The sequence below is a fragment of the Euleptes europaea genome, chromosome 6, assembly GCF_029931775.1.
Source record: "Euleptes europaea isolate rEulEur1 chromosome 6, rEulEur1.hap1, whole genome shotgun sequence".
In the NCBI taxonomy this organism is placed as follows: Eukaryota; Metazoa; Chordata; class Lepidosauria; order Squamata; family Sphaerodactylidae; genus Euleptes; species Euleptes europaea.
Genome location: NC_079317.1, coordinates 90,240,861 through 90,258,377, shown reverse-complemented (window position 1 = coordinate 90,258,377; position 17,517 = coordinate 90,240,861). Strand labels below are relative to the sequence as shown.

The following is a 17,517-nucleotide window of genomic DNA, read 5'->3' as shown; positions in this document are numbered from 1 at the left end:
TTTGGGGAGAGGAAGAACCTCAATGCCATAGAGTCCAATTGCCAAAGCGGCCATTTTCTCCAGGGGAACTGATCTCTACTGGCTGGAGATCAGTTGTAATAGCGGGAGATCTCCATCTACCACCTGGAGGTTGGCAACCCTACCCTACGGGCATTCATTTGCATTCCAGGCTATAACTCCTTTCAGAGAGGTCCTGTGAATTATTATTTTTTTTTGCTAAGGACCTTTTGTTAAACATAAAAAGGGTTGGTTCTTGTAGGTTATCCGGGCTGTGTAACCGTGGTCTTGGAATTTTCTTTCCTGACGTTTCGCCAGCAACTGTGGCAGGCATCTTCAGAGTAGTAACACTGAAGGACAGTGTCTCTCAGTGTCAAGGGTGTAGGAAGAGTAATATATAGTCAGAAAGGGGTTGGGTTTGAGCTGAGTATTGTCCTGCAAAAGTATTGCCCTGTAAGTATCAAGATAATGTGCTAATGAGGGTATGGTATGTTAATATGGAACCATTGTATCCTGAAGTGATCTGTTAATGTGTGTAATCCAAAGCTAATCTGTATGGCTATTGTTGAATGTTGTCTTTGTCTGGAGGTTTTTCAGGGCAGGAAGCCAAGCCTTATTCATTCTTAAACTCTCCTCTTTTCTGTTAAAGTTGTGCTGATGTTTATGAATTTCAATGGCTTCTCTGTGCAATCTGACAAAATAGTTGGTAGAATTGTCCAGTCTTTCAGTGTCTTGGAATAAGACCCTGTGTCCTGTTTGTGTCAGTCCATGTTCAGCCACTGCTGATTTCTCAGGTTGGCCAAGTCTGCAGTATCTTTCATGTTCTTTTATCCTTGTTTGTATGCTGCGTTTTGTGGTCCCGATGTAAACTTCTCCACAGCTGCAAGGTATACGATATACTCCTGCAGAGGTGAGGGGGTCTCTTTTGTCTTTTGCTGATCGTAGCATTTGTTGTATTTTCTTGGTGGGTTTAAACACTGTTTGTAGGTTATGTTTTTTCAAAAGTTTCTCCATCCTATCAGTGACTCCTTTAATAAATGGCAAGAATACCTTTCCTATGGGAGACTGTTTTTCTTGAGTTTTCTGATTTTTGTTTGGTTTAATGGCCCTTCTGATTTCATTCTTGGAGTAGCCGTTTGCTAGCAGTGCGTGATTTAGATGATTAGTTTCTTCCTTGAGAAACTGTGGTTCACAGATCCGTCTTGCACGGTCCATTAATGTTTTGATTATTCCTCTTTTCTGTCGGGGGTGGTGGTTGGAGTTTTTGTGTAAGTAGCGATCTGTGTGAGTTGGTTTCCGGTAGACCTTGTGACCTAACTGAAGGTTTGTTTTACGGAAGACAAGGGTATCAAGAAATGGGAGTTTACCCTCAATTTCCTTTTCCATGGTAAACTGAATGTTTGGATGGATATTATTAAGATGGTTTAGAAAGTCCATTAATTTTTCTTCACCATGGCTCCAAATGGTAAATGTATCATCTACGAACCTGAACCAGACTGTAGGTTTGTAAGGTGCTGATTCTAATGCTGTCTTTTCAAAATATTCCATGTAAAAGTTTGCTATTACTGGACTGAGTGGACTTCCCATAGCTACTCCATCAATCTGTTCATAAAATTCTTGATCCCATAGGAAATAACTTGTTGTCAAACAATGGTGAAATAAGGCTGTTATATCTTCTGGAAAAATCTGGTTAATCAATGAGATTGTGTCTTTTACTGGAACCTTGGTAAAGAGGGATACAACATCAAAACTGATTAATATATCCTTTGGATTGAGTCTTAACGGACTGATTTTGTTGATGAAGTGAGTTGAATCTTTGATGTAAGAAGTGGTTTTTCCAATGTGGTCCTGTAGGAGGGTGGTCAAATATTTAGCTAATTCATATGTTGGGGAACCAATGGCACTCACGATGGGTCGGAGTGGAACGGAATCCTTATGAATTTTAGGTAGTCCATATAATCGTGGTGGTTGTGCTTCAGTCTTGCATAGTTTTCTGTGTGTGTCGGGATGAAGAGTGGAATTCTTGATCAGAATGCTAGTTTTCCTGGTAATTTTGCAAGTTGGATCTCGTTTTAGTTTTTTGTACGTGGCAGGGTCCAGAAGTTCCTCAATCTTCTTTTTGTATTCTTCTGTTTTCATGATCACTGTGGCATTGCCTTTGTCAGCTGGTAGAATCATGATTTCTGGATCTGCATTGAGGGTCTTGATGGCGTTTCTCTCCTTGCGTGTTATATTGCTAGCAGGGGGCTTTGCTTTTCGTAGAATTCTTGCTGTCTCTCCTCTTATTTCCTCAGCATCTTCTTCAGGTAGATTACGAATGGCAGATTCTACATTTGCAATGATGTCTTCCACTGGAATTTGGGTGGGAGTGACTGCAAAGTTTCCTCCCTTAGCTAAGATGGAAGTTTCTTCAGGTGAGAGTTGTCGGTCTGTCAGATTGAAGATACCCTTGTCTTGATTTCTTGATACCCTTGTCTTCCGTAAAACAAACCTTCAGTTAGGTCACAAGGTCTACCGGAAACCAACTCACACAGATCGCTACTTACACAAAAACTCCAACCACCACCCCCGACAGAAAAGAGGAATAATCAAAACATTAATGGACCGTGCAAGACGGATCTGTGAACCACAGTTTCTCAAGGAAGAAACTAATCATCTAAATCACGCACTGCTAGCAAACGGCTACTCCAAGAATGAAATCAGAAGGGCCATTAAACCAAACAAAAATCAGAAAACTCAAGAAAAACAGTCTCCCATAGGAAAGGTATTCTTGCCATTTATTAAAGGAGTCACTGATAGGATGGAGAAACTTTTGAAAAAACATAACCTACAAACAGTGTTTAAACCCACCAAGAAAATACAACAAATGCTACGATCAGCAAAAGACAAAAGAGACCCCCTCACCTCTGCAGGAGTATATCGTATACCTTGCAGCTGTGGAGAAGTTTACATCGGGACCACAAAACGCAGCATACAAACAAGGATAAAAGAACATGAAAGATACTGCAGACTTGGCCAACCTGAGAAATCAGCAGTGGCTGAACATGGACTGACACAAACAGGACACAGGGTCTTATTCCAAGACACTGAAAGACTGGACAATTCTACCAACTATTTTGTCAGATTGCACAGAGAAGCCATTGAAATTCATAAACATCAGCACAACTTTAACAGAAAAGAGGAGAGTTTAAGAATGAATAAGGCTTGGCTTCCTGCCCTGAAAAACCTCCAGACAAAGACAACATTCAACAATAGCCATACAGATTAGCTTTGGATTACACACATTAACAGATCACTTCAGGATACAATGGTTCCATATTAACATACCATACCCTCATTAGCACATTATCTTGATACTTACAGGGCAATACTTTTGCAGGACAATACTCAGCTCAAACCCAACCCCTTTCTGACTATATATTACTCTTCCTACACCCTTGACACTGAGAGACACTGTCCTTCAGTGTTACTACTCTGAAGATGCCTGCCACAGTTGCTGGCGAAACGTCAGGAAAGAAAATTCCAAGACCACGGTTACACAGCCCGGATAACCTACAAGAACCAATGAACTCTGACCGTGAAAGCCTTCGACAATATTATAAAAAGGGTTATTAACAACATTTCACTATTGTTAACCATTTAGGAGATATAAGCTGTTACACTGTTAATTCTATTACACGCCCTCTTTTTTTAAGTTTATATGAAATAATTTGTAACTTTCAAATTGGAATATACAGTTGACTGAAATTATAGTATTTATTTACAATGAAAGAATGCTTAGCAGGTTTTACAAGTAGTTATCAGAGTCCCAAAGGTCATTTTCCTCCTCCTCACCTTTCTCAACACCATTATTCTCACACCACACTATTATTCTCAGGCTCCACACCATTATTCTCACACTTCATCGCCACCACACCTGCACAGCTCTGTTTATCTTAGGGACTGACTTCGGCATCTGCAGTTTAAGACAAGTATTTGTTTGTTTGCTTAAAATATTTTAATGCTGCCTTTCTGTCCAATCAGGGTCCCCAAGGTGGCAAACATAAAAGCATGAAAACATTTGAACGATTAAAAAGGACATTTAAAATTATAACATGATTCAATAAAAACACATGAACACCAAAACCAGGGAGGGGGGCCAACAACTGTTATTGAGGGTATGCCAAACTAAAAAAAAAAAAGGCTTCATCCACGGGCAGAAGACAGCAATAGAGGGAGACAGACGAATCTCCCTGGGAGGGAGCTCCAAAATTTTGGTGCCACAACCGAGAAGGCCTGTTCTCAAGATGTCATGCATCTAGCTTCAGATGGCAGGGGCAACCAAAGCAGGGCCGCCAAAGATGGCTGGAGTGTATGGGCAGGATCGTATGGGAAGAGGCAGTCTTTAAAGTATGTTGGTCACAGGCCATACAGGGGATTAAAAGCCCTTGAGTTGAGGCCAGAAGCAAATTGGAATTCAGTGTAGATGGATCAAGAATGGAGTTATATGGTCCCTACAACCCACTCCAGTCAACACTCTGGCTGCAGCATTCTGTACCAGCTGTAGCATCCAGATAGTCTTCAAGAGCAGCCCCTCGTAAAACACTGCAGTAATCTAGTCTAGATTTTACCGAGGCATCCATCATAGTGGCAAGACCTTTTCTGCCCAGGAAGGGCCACAACTGGCTCATCATCAAAGCTGGTAAAAGGCATCCCTGGCTACTGCTTGTACTTATCACCTAAAATTTTAAACGGATGTATGAGTGTGTTTGCTCGTGCACAGACATGCACATGACATGCATATCTTTCCTGTGCCCATGCAAAACTGAAAGTTGACCTCGGGGGAGGATTGTGAATACATTCGTGAATTCGCAGCCCATGCCTAAGCGTGCGTTCAGTGCTTTTGTTTCAGTAATAAACATTGGAAGTCTTTGAGCGTTTGTGGTGTAAGAAAACGATTAACTTGCTAATTACGCTCGGTGATTTGCATATATAGTTTGGAGACAGTCTGGCTTACTAAAGTTCACTCCATTCATTCATTCATTCACTATTTATTTATTTACATTGTTTAGCAAGCGAGCAAACCAAACAGGTTACAGAAGTCCCAGGGTTCTACGTTGTATAATGTCAATTTTGACAATTTTGACATGGTTTGATTTCATCATCGGTGCTAAGTCATCACCAGTAAATATTCTCTAGGCTCTCTTGGGTAAATAATAAACATGTGCGAGTAAGATTGCATTACAGAATTCTCACTGTGAAATGGGTCGTATGAAGGCCAAACAAATATAACATCCAGTTGTGTGGTCCTATCAACTTAAAAACAACAACACTAGAAACAGATTTAGGAGGTTACTTTGGTTTTTTAAAAATATGGGGAACTGGAGGAAAAGGTATACACAGTCCCATGCCACATGTACCGGTAATTTGGTCCTAAAGCAACAACAGAACAAGCCTGGGAAAATGTGGCAAGAGCAAGTTCTGTGAGATATTGGAGAGGGGAGGTTCTTGGTTTCTGCTGTAGTATTTATCATATTACTATAGTAATGCCTGTTATGATCGGGGTCCCTGAACCATGGCAAACTGTTTATTTTCCCAAGAGGGGGCGAGGCACAGAGAACAAGAGCTCTGGGTCAGCGGGAAACGGGCCTTTTGGCCTACCTGCCAAGGGAATCTGTTGGATGGGCATCATAAAATTTGACCAATGAGAGAGAGTCCAAGGTGATGTGCTGAGAGTCTCATTGGCAGAGAGCCAGAGCAGCCCTTGAGGGACAGGATTTCTAACTCTGGATTTTGGTGGGGGGGAGGTTTTCACCTAAGCAGGCCGAAGTGTGAAACGGTGAGCTCTTCCTTTGTTCTGGGTTCAAACACTTTTCCCAGATGCCATGACCAGGGGAATGTGTTTGCTCCATCTGAAGGTAATTAACACGATGTAACTCAGTAAGATATGTTTTCTTTTATTTCCTTTCTTTGGGGCCCAACTGTGCAATCCTATGCAGAGTTACTCCAGTCTAAGCCCCACTTTGCATCAGATTGTGTTATAACAGTGCCATCCTAAAACACTTCCATTTAATAGACTTGAGTAGGATTCTGAGTAGATCTACTTAGGATTGCTGGGTAATTAGATTAGATTGTGCCAAGTGCAAAGGTCTCCGATACAACAAAGCCCTGTGTGAGAAAGAAGCAATGGACACTCTCCCTTTAAAAACAAGAGGTATCTGGAATCCACTGGTGTCTTCTCATAAAGCTTAATAATGCATTAGCTAATAGAGTTCTTACTTAAATAAAACTTCTTGCCCCTTGTTACAAAGCTTGCTAGATCTATAGAACGTGATAGGTGTCCCTTATTTAGGAACACTTACCACCTTTCTTCAGCCTGATTTATTCAGGCAGAATGGAGCAGAGACTCTACTGTGTAGTGTTAAGTGTTCTGTGGCTCTATTGGGCAGATGGCATTTATGAGAACGGAGAATCTGCCTGTGTGTGTTTTGGGGGGGGGGTGAATCTTGTGAATCTTTGTGAATCTAGTGTGTTTCCTTTGTGCTGTTCTGATGCTTTGCTTCTTTGTCCCATCTCTCAGGCCCTGATGACCAACGTCTTCCAGTACTGCATCATTGCATTTCCCATGGTTTTTGCATTCTGTACTTTAGGCATCATTACTGACACCCTTCTGACCAAGTCTGTCCCTCCTTCTGACACCGGTAAGACTTGTTCGTGTGCCGGATTTTCCTCTTCCTCTTCACTTACTAAACCTGTTGGCTGCTTCACTCGAGTTCTGGTTCACTGCCTTCATTTTGAATTGTGAGTTGGCAAGTGGGTGGTTCACGCTTTGCCAGGGGACTTTTCTTCTGCCAACCAAGTCCTAAATGCCAAGTCCCAGAATGTTGGCACAGCTCACATAATTGGCTGGAGAACAAAAGGTAGCCTATATTGGACTTGCACATCCGCCAAGAGAGCGAAAGCTGGTTGGCATCGAAAGAGCTTGAATTATAATGATGGCCTAAAAGGAAGTCAATGGCCCATATCAGTTAACAAGCCAGGTGCACAGAGAGAGATAGAACCTTGCTGCATTTCCTGAGATTAATACTCTCCTGGTTGACTGGATGAGAGCCAGCATGGTGAAGTGGTTTGGAGCCGTGGAATCTAATCTGGAGAACCGGGTTTGATTCCCCACTCCTACACATGAAGCCAGCTGGGTGACCTTGGGCTAGTCACAGCTCTCTTAGAGCTCTCTCAGCCCCACCTACCTCACAGGGTGTCTGTTGCTGAGAGAGGAAGGGAAGGTGATTGTAAGCCAGTTTGATTCTTCCTTAAGTGGTAAAGAAAGTCAGTATATAAAAACCAACTCTTCTTCTTGTGCAGTCAGAGCCCTCTGCTTGGACCTAAATAATATATTGATTTCATTTCATTCAAACACCTATGGAGCATATGGGAGAATGCCTCCAGACTTGTAGCTGGACAGCATTCAAGCAGAGGTGTCGTTTGTGAGGATCCACATCAGGCCTTCACATACAACCCCCCATGATAGGCATGTTTGCAGAAGCCTATGTATGGAAGTCTTGGAAGATCTTATCAGATCTTGGAAGCAAAGCAGGGTCAGCCCTGGTTAGTACTTGGTTTGGAGACCACTAAGGAAGGCCAGAGTTGCTACGCAGAAGCAGACAATGGGAAACCACCTCTGAATGTCTCTTGTCTTGAAAACCCTACAGGGTCACCTGTGCCTTGATGGCAGTTTCTACCCTCACCCCCACCTATGGAAGCATGATTTTCACAATCTGCACCTCCTAGGGTTGCCAACCTCCAGGTACTAGCTGAGATCTCCTGCCATTACAACTGATCTCCAGCCAATAGAGATGAGTTCACCTGGAGAAAATGGATGCTTTGGAAATTGGACTCCATGACATTGAAGTCCCTCCCCTCCCCAAACCCCGCCCTCCTCAGGCTCCGCCCCAGAAACCTCCCATCGATGGCAAAGAGGGACCTCGCAACCCTGGCACCTCCACATGAGTGGCATCCAGCAAATAAGCAGGGCAGTGGCCTTTGCACACTCCCAAGGCACTTGGCTGGAGGTATCTATGCTTTATTGAAGAATCCATAATGAAGACCCCCCCCTGCCCAAGCTACCCTGGTGCTCACCAATGCCCTTGGTTGCAGTTTAGTGGGCACATATTTGTGCTCATTAGAATTCTCTTCTAACTTAGGCTGGAAAGAGACGACCACCAAGAGAGCTGAAAATAGATTGCAAGAGGGGTTGCTGCTTGCAATGTGTTCCAGACAGCATTTCTAGCATTTACATTTTTTCAAAAGCCTATAAACCTTCTTGATCCGAGGTGTCAGTCAGATGGAAAAAAAACACAATGTGTGTACACCACAAGGGCAGATCTCTCTCTATCTTGCCCATTTCCAGCTTTATGCAGCCCGCATTCTGCTGCATTTCAGGATATTCCCATGATTCGTCCGTCAAGGGACCCTATTTCCGTGAAGCCCCCTTTTAAAAAAATCACAGCTAAAATTAAGTTTCTGGTTGCCAGGCCAGTTTGAGTTACATTCTGGACATCCTCAACCCCTTTAGTTCTTGCTAAACCTCTGGCTTTGAAAAGAACACATTGAGGGGGAGGGGTGGGGGGAGCAGCTGGAACGCACCGAGGCTTCTTCTCAAAGGGGCTTTTGTGAGCGAAATCTTAGCCAGCTCTGCTTGCTTCCTGAGCCCAGAGGCCCAACCTTAGTCACACACGGAAGGCTAGTTCATTTGCCTCTGTGCTAAATCTAATTTGCATAGATTATTAGGTCACAATGCAGGAAGATTCCCACTCAAGAGCAGCAATACAGTGGTAGCAGCATAGCTCAGGAGCAAAAGTGCATTGAGAAGATTATACTGGCACTCCAGTGGAATGAAAAAGTGTGTGTGTGTGTGTGTGTGTTAAGTGCCGTCAAGTTGCTTCCGACTCATGGCGACCCTATGAATCAAAGTCCTCCAGAATGTCCAGTCTTTGACAGCCTTGCTCAGATCTTGCAAATTGAGGGCTGTGGCTTCCTTTATAGAGTCAATCCATCTCTTGTTGGGTCTTACTCTTTTCCTGCTGCCCTCAGCTTTTCCTAGCCTAACCATCTTTTCCAGTGACTCTTGTCTTCTCATAATGTGACCAAAATACGATAGCCTAAGTTTAGTCATTTTAGCTTCTAGGGTCAGTTTGAAAAATTCCTTGTTACAATAATGGGTTTAAATTGTGGGCGGAAAGGTACTGGCTGGATATTAGGGGGAAATTTTTTACAATAAGAATTGTTTGACAGTGGAATCAGCTACCTAGGGAGGTGGTGAGCACCCCCTCACAGGCAGTCTTTAAGCAGAGGCTGGACAAACACTTGTCAGGGGTGCTCTAGACTGATCTTGCATTAAGCAGGGGGTTGGACTAGATGGCCTGTATGGCCCCTTCCGACTCTGATTCTAAATAAAATGTTTTCTTTCCTTTTTAAAAAAATTCAAGCTGTTGTGTGTATATTAAACATCAGAATCAAGGGTACATGTACTAGATGTAATAGACTGAGGTTTACTGGCGGAGGTCTGTCTGGAACCTGTGTTGTGTTTCTAACAAGGGACATTTTGGGTTTGAACTGAAGCATATAGGTAAAGGTAAAGGTCCCCTGTGCAAGCACCGAGTCATTCCTGACCCATGGGGTGACGTCACATCCTGACATTTTCTAGGCAGACTTTGTTTATGGGGTGGTTTGCCAGTGCCTTCCCCAGTCATCTTCCCTTTTCCCCCAAGCAAACTGGGTACTCATTTTACCAACCTCGGAAGGATGGAAGGCTGAGTCAACCTTGAGCCAGCTACCTGAAACCAACTTCCGTTGGGATCGAACTCAGGTCGTGAGCAGAGCTTTGACTGCAGGTTGCATATTTCCGGAGAGAGAGCAAACCGCTTTCAGATTTGTGAAAAGAAATTGCTAATCCGGGAAAGTGGCGAAGGGTTGAGCCTTAGAGTAGGACTTGCAGGACAACATGTGCCACTGGAGAGGGGTGGGGGGGGAGTATTTAAACTACTTTTGTTAAAGCAGTTGCTAATAATTACTGAACATGGTTAACTCCCAAAGTAACACAGCTGTTAAAATGCTTCTACACCCATTTCTGGTTGTGGTTCCCTGACCCCACCCATAAGGCCTACTTAAACAAATCTTCCTGCTTTATAAATATACACAGTACACTGCCCATTGAAATCTTTTCATTCATGACTTTTTGAATAACCTGTCATGAGAACAAGTTTTGAAGCTTGGCTGTGCAGTTATTTCATTCATTGCTTTTCTCATCAAACAATGGGGGATTTCCTGTTAGCAAACTTTCCAGATGACTTAAGGAATGTAAATCAAGGAACTGTACTGACAGGATGCCCCCAGTTACCAACATAGCTTGGAAAATGATCCAGAAGAAAAGGTCACTAGCCAAAATGGCATCTTTTCCAGTTGCCCTGCACTGGATGTTGCCTGTGTCTCAAGCCAAAAGTTGTTGGAGTGATCTGTGGGTTTACCTCCTTTGAGTGACCCTTTCTCCTGTTCCTCTGTCTCCATAACAGAGTAATTTGTTCCAGCGACATTCTCAGTCACCCCTATACATTGTATTCAGAGCAAACTGAAGCCATTAGAACAGATGAAGGACTATGGGTATAGAATATTGTTGGGGTTGTTTACTACCAAGGATACTTGTTCCATCCGTAGGGTTGCCAACCTCCAGGTACTAGATAAATAATTAGTTAGCCTGCTGTAAAATGTAGTTGATCCAATGAACAGCAGTAGGGACAAAAAATACAGCAAAATAGTAAATATATGCCAAAAGTGACGTTCATTCAAAGTGCTGTAGTGATATTATAACAAAATCCATAATTTCAATGTTCATGCGTTCAGCAATGAAACAGTGTACAAAAAGCTCAACAACTGAGCACTGGAAATATGGTTTCTGTTGGTGAAAGAAGCCCTATGAATTTACTGTTAAGTTGTAAGGGGGTTCTTGGAGGTATCTCATAGACCTTGGCCAGATGGAAAGTGTTGCCAGCTCCGAGTTGGGAAATACCTGAAGATTTTTGGGGTGGAGCCTGAGGATGGGATTGGCAGAGGGACTTCAATGCCATAGAGTCCAGTTGCCAAGGCGGCCATTTTCTTCAGGTGAACTGATCTCTATCAGCTGGAGATCAATTGTAATAGCAGGAGATCTCCAGCTAGTACCTGGAGGTTGATCCAATGAACAGCGGTAGGGACAAAATACACAGCAAAATAGTAAATATATGCCAAAAGTGACGTTCATTCAAAGTGCTGTAGTGATATTATAACAAAATCCATAATTTCAATGTTCATGCATTCAACAATGAAACAGTGTACAAAACGCTCAACAATTGAGCACTGGAAATATGGTTTCTGTTGGTGAAAGAAGCCCTATGAATTTACTGTTGAGTTGTAAGGGGGTTCTTGGAGGTATCTCATAGACCTTGGCCAGATGGATAGGGTTGCCAGCTCCGAGTTGGGAAATACCTGAAGATTTTTGGGGTGGAGCCTGAGGATGGGATTGGCAGAGGGACTTCAATGCCATAGAGTCCAGTTGCCAAGGCGGCCATTTTCTTCAGGTGAACTGATCTCTATCAGCTGGAGATCAGTTGTAATAGCAGGAGATCTCCAGCTAGTACCTGGAGGTTGAGCCAATGAACAGCGGTAGGGACAAAATACACAGCAAAATAGTAAATATATGCCAAAAGTGATGTTCATTCAAAGTGCTGTAGTGATATTATAACAAGAAAAAATCCATAATTTCAATGTTCATGCGTTCAACAATGTAACAGGGTACAAAACGTTCAACAATATAACAAGAGTCCAAGGCTAGAATGTTATTTATAAATAACATCGGACACACAGGAACAATGGTGTCCAAGCGGATGGTCACTGTACCTGATTCAGAGTCTTACCTATACTCCAGGGAGATTGATACAGAATATATGCTGTATTCTCAAGGAGTACCTTGTTTAATGGACTCTAGCCTTTGACTCTTGTTAACTATATGAAGGGAATTATTTCCTTTTGAAGTTTTCCTTCATTATTTCCAGAGAAATAATTTGTCAAAACAAGTGGTTTGCCAACGCACAGATGCAAATCTGAAATGTTTTCAAATGGATGAATCTCTTTGTGGGAACTGTCTAAATTTTAGAACCAACTTGGAAGTTAAATAAAGTAATTATGCTTGGTGAGAGTAAAGATACCGTAGGAAGCTGTTAACTTTTGTGGAATTGATGTTGATAAAGAAAGGTCATTTCAGGGCTCATTTCCTTGTAACAGTTTTTTAGTGCTTGTTCCTTGGTTTTGCAAATTGGACAGTGAGCCAATTGAGAGGTGGATCATAAGCTCCTCAAGGCCTAGATGTTGTGCAGGACTGCCTTGGCATAATAGGTTGAAGAATGACACTAGGCAGCTTTCCTAAAGTCATATGGAAAGTATATAACAGAACAAGGATTTGGGCGGGGGGAGAGGAAGCCACCCACAAACATAGGGTACCAGCCGGGCACTATAATCCTATTAATGCCAATGGAACATAATTAAGCTTGTTCAAATTTCACTGAAATTAATGGGTTTTATAAGTGTTTCGCTTTGGCTGGATCAGACCCACATTTTTGTATTGCAGCAAATCTGTTGAATCCTGGTTTGAAAATGAACTGTCTTTAATGCATTATTTTAATTGTGTGAGGACTCATGCTGACAATGTGAAATAAGATGCACAACTGATCACATGATTTGCTGTGCAAAATAGTACGTCCTTATGGTGGTGTTTATCAATACCTGTGCCAAAAGGTTACATGAGGTTGTGCCAGTTTTAGTATGTTTAGGATTGGAATTTATATCCCTGAGTGTAGAAAAGTTTAAGACATAGATCTAAGATATTAGCACTGGAATAGGTGCTAAAATTAGTTTTTGTCTGTAATTTTGTCTGTTAATTTTCTCCAATTTCCTCCTAGGAGCCATACTGGGAATATCGGCATCCGTTATGCCATTGACGCGGGCAATAGGCCCAACAATAGGAGGATTTTTATACAGAAGATTTGGGGTCTCGTCCTTTGGTTACTTACAGCTGATCATCAATGTAGCTCTGCTTTTGTATATCTTTAAGAAGAGGATCCCTCTGAATGAAGGAAAAGTTAAATAATCAGTTCCATGAGTAGCGTTAATGAGCAGGTGTGTGATTCCAACCATAGTAAGACTTTTATTTGAATTGCCTTGTTTGGAAATAAAAAGAGCAAGTTAATCCACCTCCATTGCTCTCTGTAATGTACTTTAGATATCACTGGGGAATTGTTGATGTTGGATCCATTCACAGCACTTAAAAGCATGATCAAAACTTGTCTGCAACCACTCTGGGGATCTGTCAAGGTCCCTCAGTTGACAGAGTTATTCCTGTTAAATATGTATGTTTCTGCATGAGTCTCAGCTGGTATAAAACTCCTTACATCTACTGAGAAAGCGGCCTTGCGTGGAATTTTGTTTTTGTTTTTCATTACCCAAAATCAAGATGGAGGAGTTAGAGTTGTAAACCATGTGCAAAGAAGCCTATATCTTTGCTATGGGATGTCAACCCAGGCCAGCTTCTGGCTCTGTCACTTGGTGATGCAGGGGTTGTTTGCATGTCACTATCCCCTTGTACCAAGTTCATCATCTATCAGTCTTTGACATTCCAGCATAAATGTAGTTCTCAAGGCAATGTCCTGGCATGGTGGCAGTGTTGTGCACATGGGCCACAACGGCAACAGTCTTGTGAATAGTTTGTGTAATATTCAAAGTATTGGAGGCCATCTTTTATGGAAGAGTACTAGGTTGTTTGAGCTCAGGGTTGACTCAGTCTTCCATCCTTCCGAGGTCAGTAAAATAAGTAACCAACTTGCTGGGGGTAAAGTGTAGAAGACTGGGGAAGGCGATGGCAAACCACCCCATAAACATAGTCTGCCTAGTAAATGTTAGGATGTGACGTCACCCCATGGGTCAGTAATGACCTGGTGCTTGCACAGGGGACTACCTCTACCTTTACTAGCTTGTTCAGCCTCTACCTTTACTAGCTTGGTTGTGTGGGGGGGGTGGATAAGTCTGAAAGCACAGCAGAAAGTATACTGCTCTACAGCACAGTAAAAGGAAGCATTAAGGAATCACCTACAATAAACACAGCCATACCTGTGTTGTCTGAGAAATTCTAGCACACTAATTGTAAATAGGTCCAGATAAAGTAAGGGGCTTTCTTTCACTTAAATGTAGCGGTATTTTCCAGGTGTCATGGAAGACACATTACAAGCAAGTGGAAGACACATTACAAGCAGGCAGGAGGCACTGATTTACACCCAGATCCAACTACATGCATGCCCTATGAAAGAAAGTGTTATAGATTTCAGTAGAATGTGACTTCTATATAACATGGTTAGGAGAACACGGGTATCAATATAAGCCACATCTTCAAAACTAGGACTTCATTCTAAACTGTAGTGAAACCTTGCTTGTGCTAATTGATTGATTCTTAACCTATACCCCACCTCTTTTGGGGACCCAAAATGGTTTACGTTGCTCTCCTCTCCTCTGTTTTATCCTGACAACAATCCTGTGAGGTACGTTAGGCTGACAGTGTGTGAGTTAGATAAGGTCGCCCAGCAAGCTTCCATGGTGGAATGGAGATTTAAATGTGGGTCTCGCACATCGTCGTCCAACACTCGGACTAATACACCACACTAGGATGAGAGATAAAGCAAACAGGCTTTGGATTCACATACAGTCTTTCTCATAACGGTGATGCTGGGAAGTCAGAAAGACACTACCAGCCCATTCCTAAAGGGAAGAGTGGCGGAGCCGTGGAGCCTGCTCTGAGGCTTCCCGGCTGCCGCAAAAAAAACCCCAAAGGGTATTTAAAAATAAAAAAGGGAAAATAGGGGGGAATGCCCCATTGAAAAAACAAGGCTGCGCCACCAAAAAAAGGTGGCACAGCCCCGCTGCCGCTCAAGGGGGTGTTCCTGGGGCAAATGGGGTCAAGAAGCTGACCAAAGGCAGCTCCGCCCCGGGAATGCCCCAGGAACACCTTCCCCATGCCAGTGCGACCGGTCTCTTCCGGGATTTAGTTCCTGGATTGGCTGAGCTAGGGGCGGGCCTGGCAGAGCTCCATCGCTCCTGAATGGCGGCATGTTTGCCCCCATGCCAGCATGCTTGCCGCTTTATCCCATGATAAAGTAGCACCTACGCGGTGCGGGATCATGCCAGCTCCTAAGGAGATTTCCCCCCCCTTTCAGGATTGCAGCCTTCAACTACAGTGTAGTGGTAAAGGGCCCAACTAGATGTGATGTGGCTACCGTTTACATGTGGCTACTGCTATGTAACTGCTACACTTCTGTAACTATAAAGTGGGGGTGGGGCACAAAACAGGGAATCGGAATTCCAGCAAGTTCTACTAGACAATAAGGAAGGGTGAAAAGATGCATGGTTACAGTTTGAAGAAGGTGATCAGTGAAGTCCCTGCTTCATCTCTCTTCACTACCGCAAGCTCATTGAGTGGATTTAGACAAGGGACTGTGTCAGATTGAGCACCAGCCCATCTAAAATACTTATTTTCTGGGACTACAGAAGCATGCAAAGCACTTCAAATACTCAGCAGTACGATATAAATGCTAATCACTATCATTGGTGGCCCTGAGGTGCCTTCATCTTGCCTACAAACACATCAGTCCATGCCTAAGCAATCTGAAAATGTTTATTCCATGTTGCGCGGTCAGTCTCTATCATAGGGCATATTCCAACCATCAGTGGGAAACCATGAGCTAATCTAGCGGGCAAGGGAGAGGGTTAGAAACGGAAAGTGTTCGTTCTTGGCAGTATTTCTCTGTAGTCACAGGTTGTCTTGGGTCTGCCAAACAAACTATGGTACTTTAAAAACTGTATCTACTCAAGTAGACGGTAGCTTAGCCCAGTCAGATGGTTTGTTAGGTGGCTTTGTTATGCTCAGATTCTGGAAATTTAGACCCCTAAATGTATTTTTACCAAGTTGGTAAGTAAACAACTGTAACATGGCTAAATTACTCACCAGAGCCAATGTGCTCTGTTTCAAATCCCAAATTCAGAGTATGCATATGGGCATCATTATAAAGCAAGCTTAAATTCTTGCACATTTGTTTACCTTGTCTTGTTCTAATGAAGTGAAACTTGTGTGTGTGTTAAGTGCCATCAAGTCGCTTCCGACTCATGGAGACCCTATGAATGAAAGTCCTCCAAAATGTCCTATCTTTGACAGCCTTGCTCAGATCTTGCAAATTGAAGGCTATGGCTTCCTTTATTGAGTCAATCCATCTCTTGTTGGGTCTTCCTCTTTTCCTGATGCCCTCAACTTTTCCTAGCATGACACTCTTTTCCAGTGACTCTTGTCGTCTCATGGCGTGACCAAAATACGATACCCGCAATTTAGTCATTTTAGCTTCTAGGGTCAATTCAGGCTTGATCAATACCCACTGATTTGTTTTTTGGGCAGTCTACGGAATCTGTAACACTGTTCTCCAACACCACATTTCAAAGGAATCTATTTTCTTCCTATCAGCTTTCTTCACTGTCCAGCTTTCACACCCATACATAGTAATAGGAAATACGATGGCATGAATTAATCTAGTCTTGGTGGCCAGTGACACATCCTTACACTTCAAAATCTTTTCTAGCTCCTTCATGGCTGCCCTTCCCAGTCTCAATCTCCTTCTTGGCTGCAGTCTCCCTTTTGGTTGATGGTGGAGCCAAGGAATAGAAAGTCTTCAACAATTTCAATTTCCTCAGTGTCAACCTTAAAGTTGTGTATTCTCATGTAGTCATTACTTTTGTTTTCTTGATGTTCAGCTGTAGTTCTGCTTTGGCACTTTGCTTTGAAGTCCATACTTGCTAGTGAATTATTCCTTGCAATTATAAATCAGCTAACAATTGATAGAAACAGCTGGTAAGATTCTGCTCTGGTCTTCAGAGTGCTTCCTGTAATTCAGTAATCCCTACAATAACACTGAGTTGGCATTTACTGCTGAGTTTTATGAACATTTTCTCCCCCTCCTCTCCAAAAAGCATATCCCTCATTATTAGCCGCTTGGGAGTGCAAAAGGGACAAGCGTTTATACAGCCACTTTCCCTGCCACTCAAGTACACTCATTACCTGCGTTATGCTGGATGGTACCAGACTGAGCTTCCTTCTATGATACATTCTTCCCTGGCCCTTCCTGGGGACTGTCAAGCAGATGCATGTGGGGCTTCCTGAGTGAAATTCAGATTCTCTGACACATGAAGGCCAATTTGGATCAAGCCTGAAGCACACGGGAAAAGGACATAAGCCTTCACCTCTGCACTGTTTTCCCAATCCCATATGGCCCGGGGAGCCACTATTTTCCCCACTGGGTAAGTGTCCCCCAATAAGGCAAATAGCAACTGCCTGGAGGCATTTCAGGTCAGGAAAATGGCATGGCGAGGAGACAATGTTTAAAGCCTCTGTCCCTGCACACTGGGAAATATAAATTACACCCAGAA

General features: G+C 42.9%; 1 protein-coding gene across 1 annotated transcript in view; it reads left to right on the top strand.

Moving 5' to 3' along the window:
* SLC22A18 (solute carrier family 22 member 18) overlaps positions 1-13,188 on the top strand; it is a 108,625-nt gene extending 95,437 nt beyond the window's left edge. Inside the window, exons 10-11 of the mRNA XM_056850725.1 lie at positions 6,557-6,677; positions 12,963-13,188. Coding sequence (XP_056706703.1) covers positions 6,557-6,677; positions 12,963-13,150 — 309 coding nt within the window. The 3' untranslated portion in view covers positions 13,151-13,188. The remainder of the gene's footprint in view (positions 1-6,556; positions 6,678-12,962) is intronic.
* Positions 13,189-17,517: the final 4,329 nt, after the last annotated feature.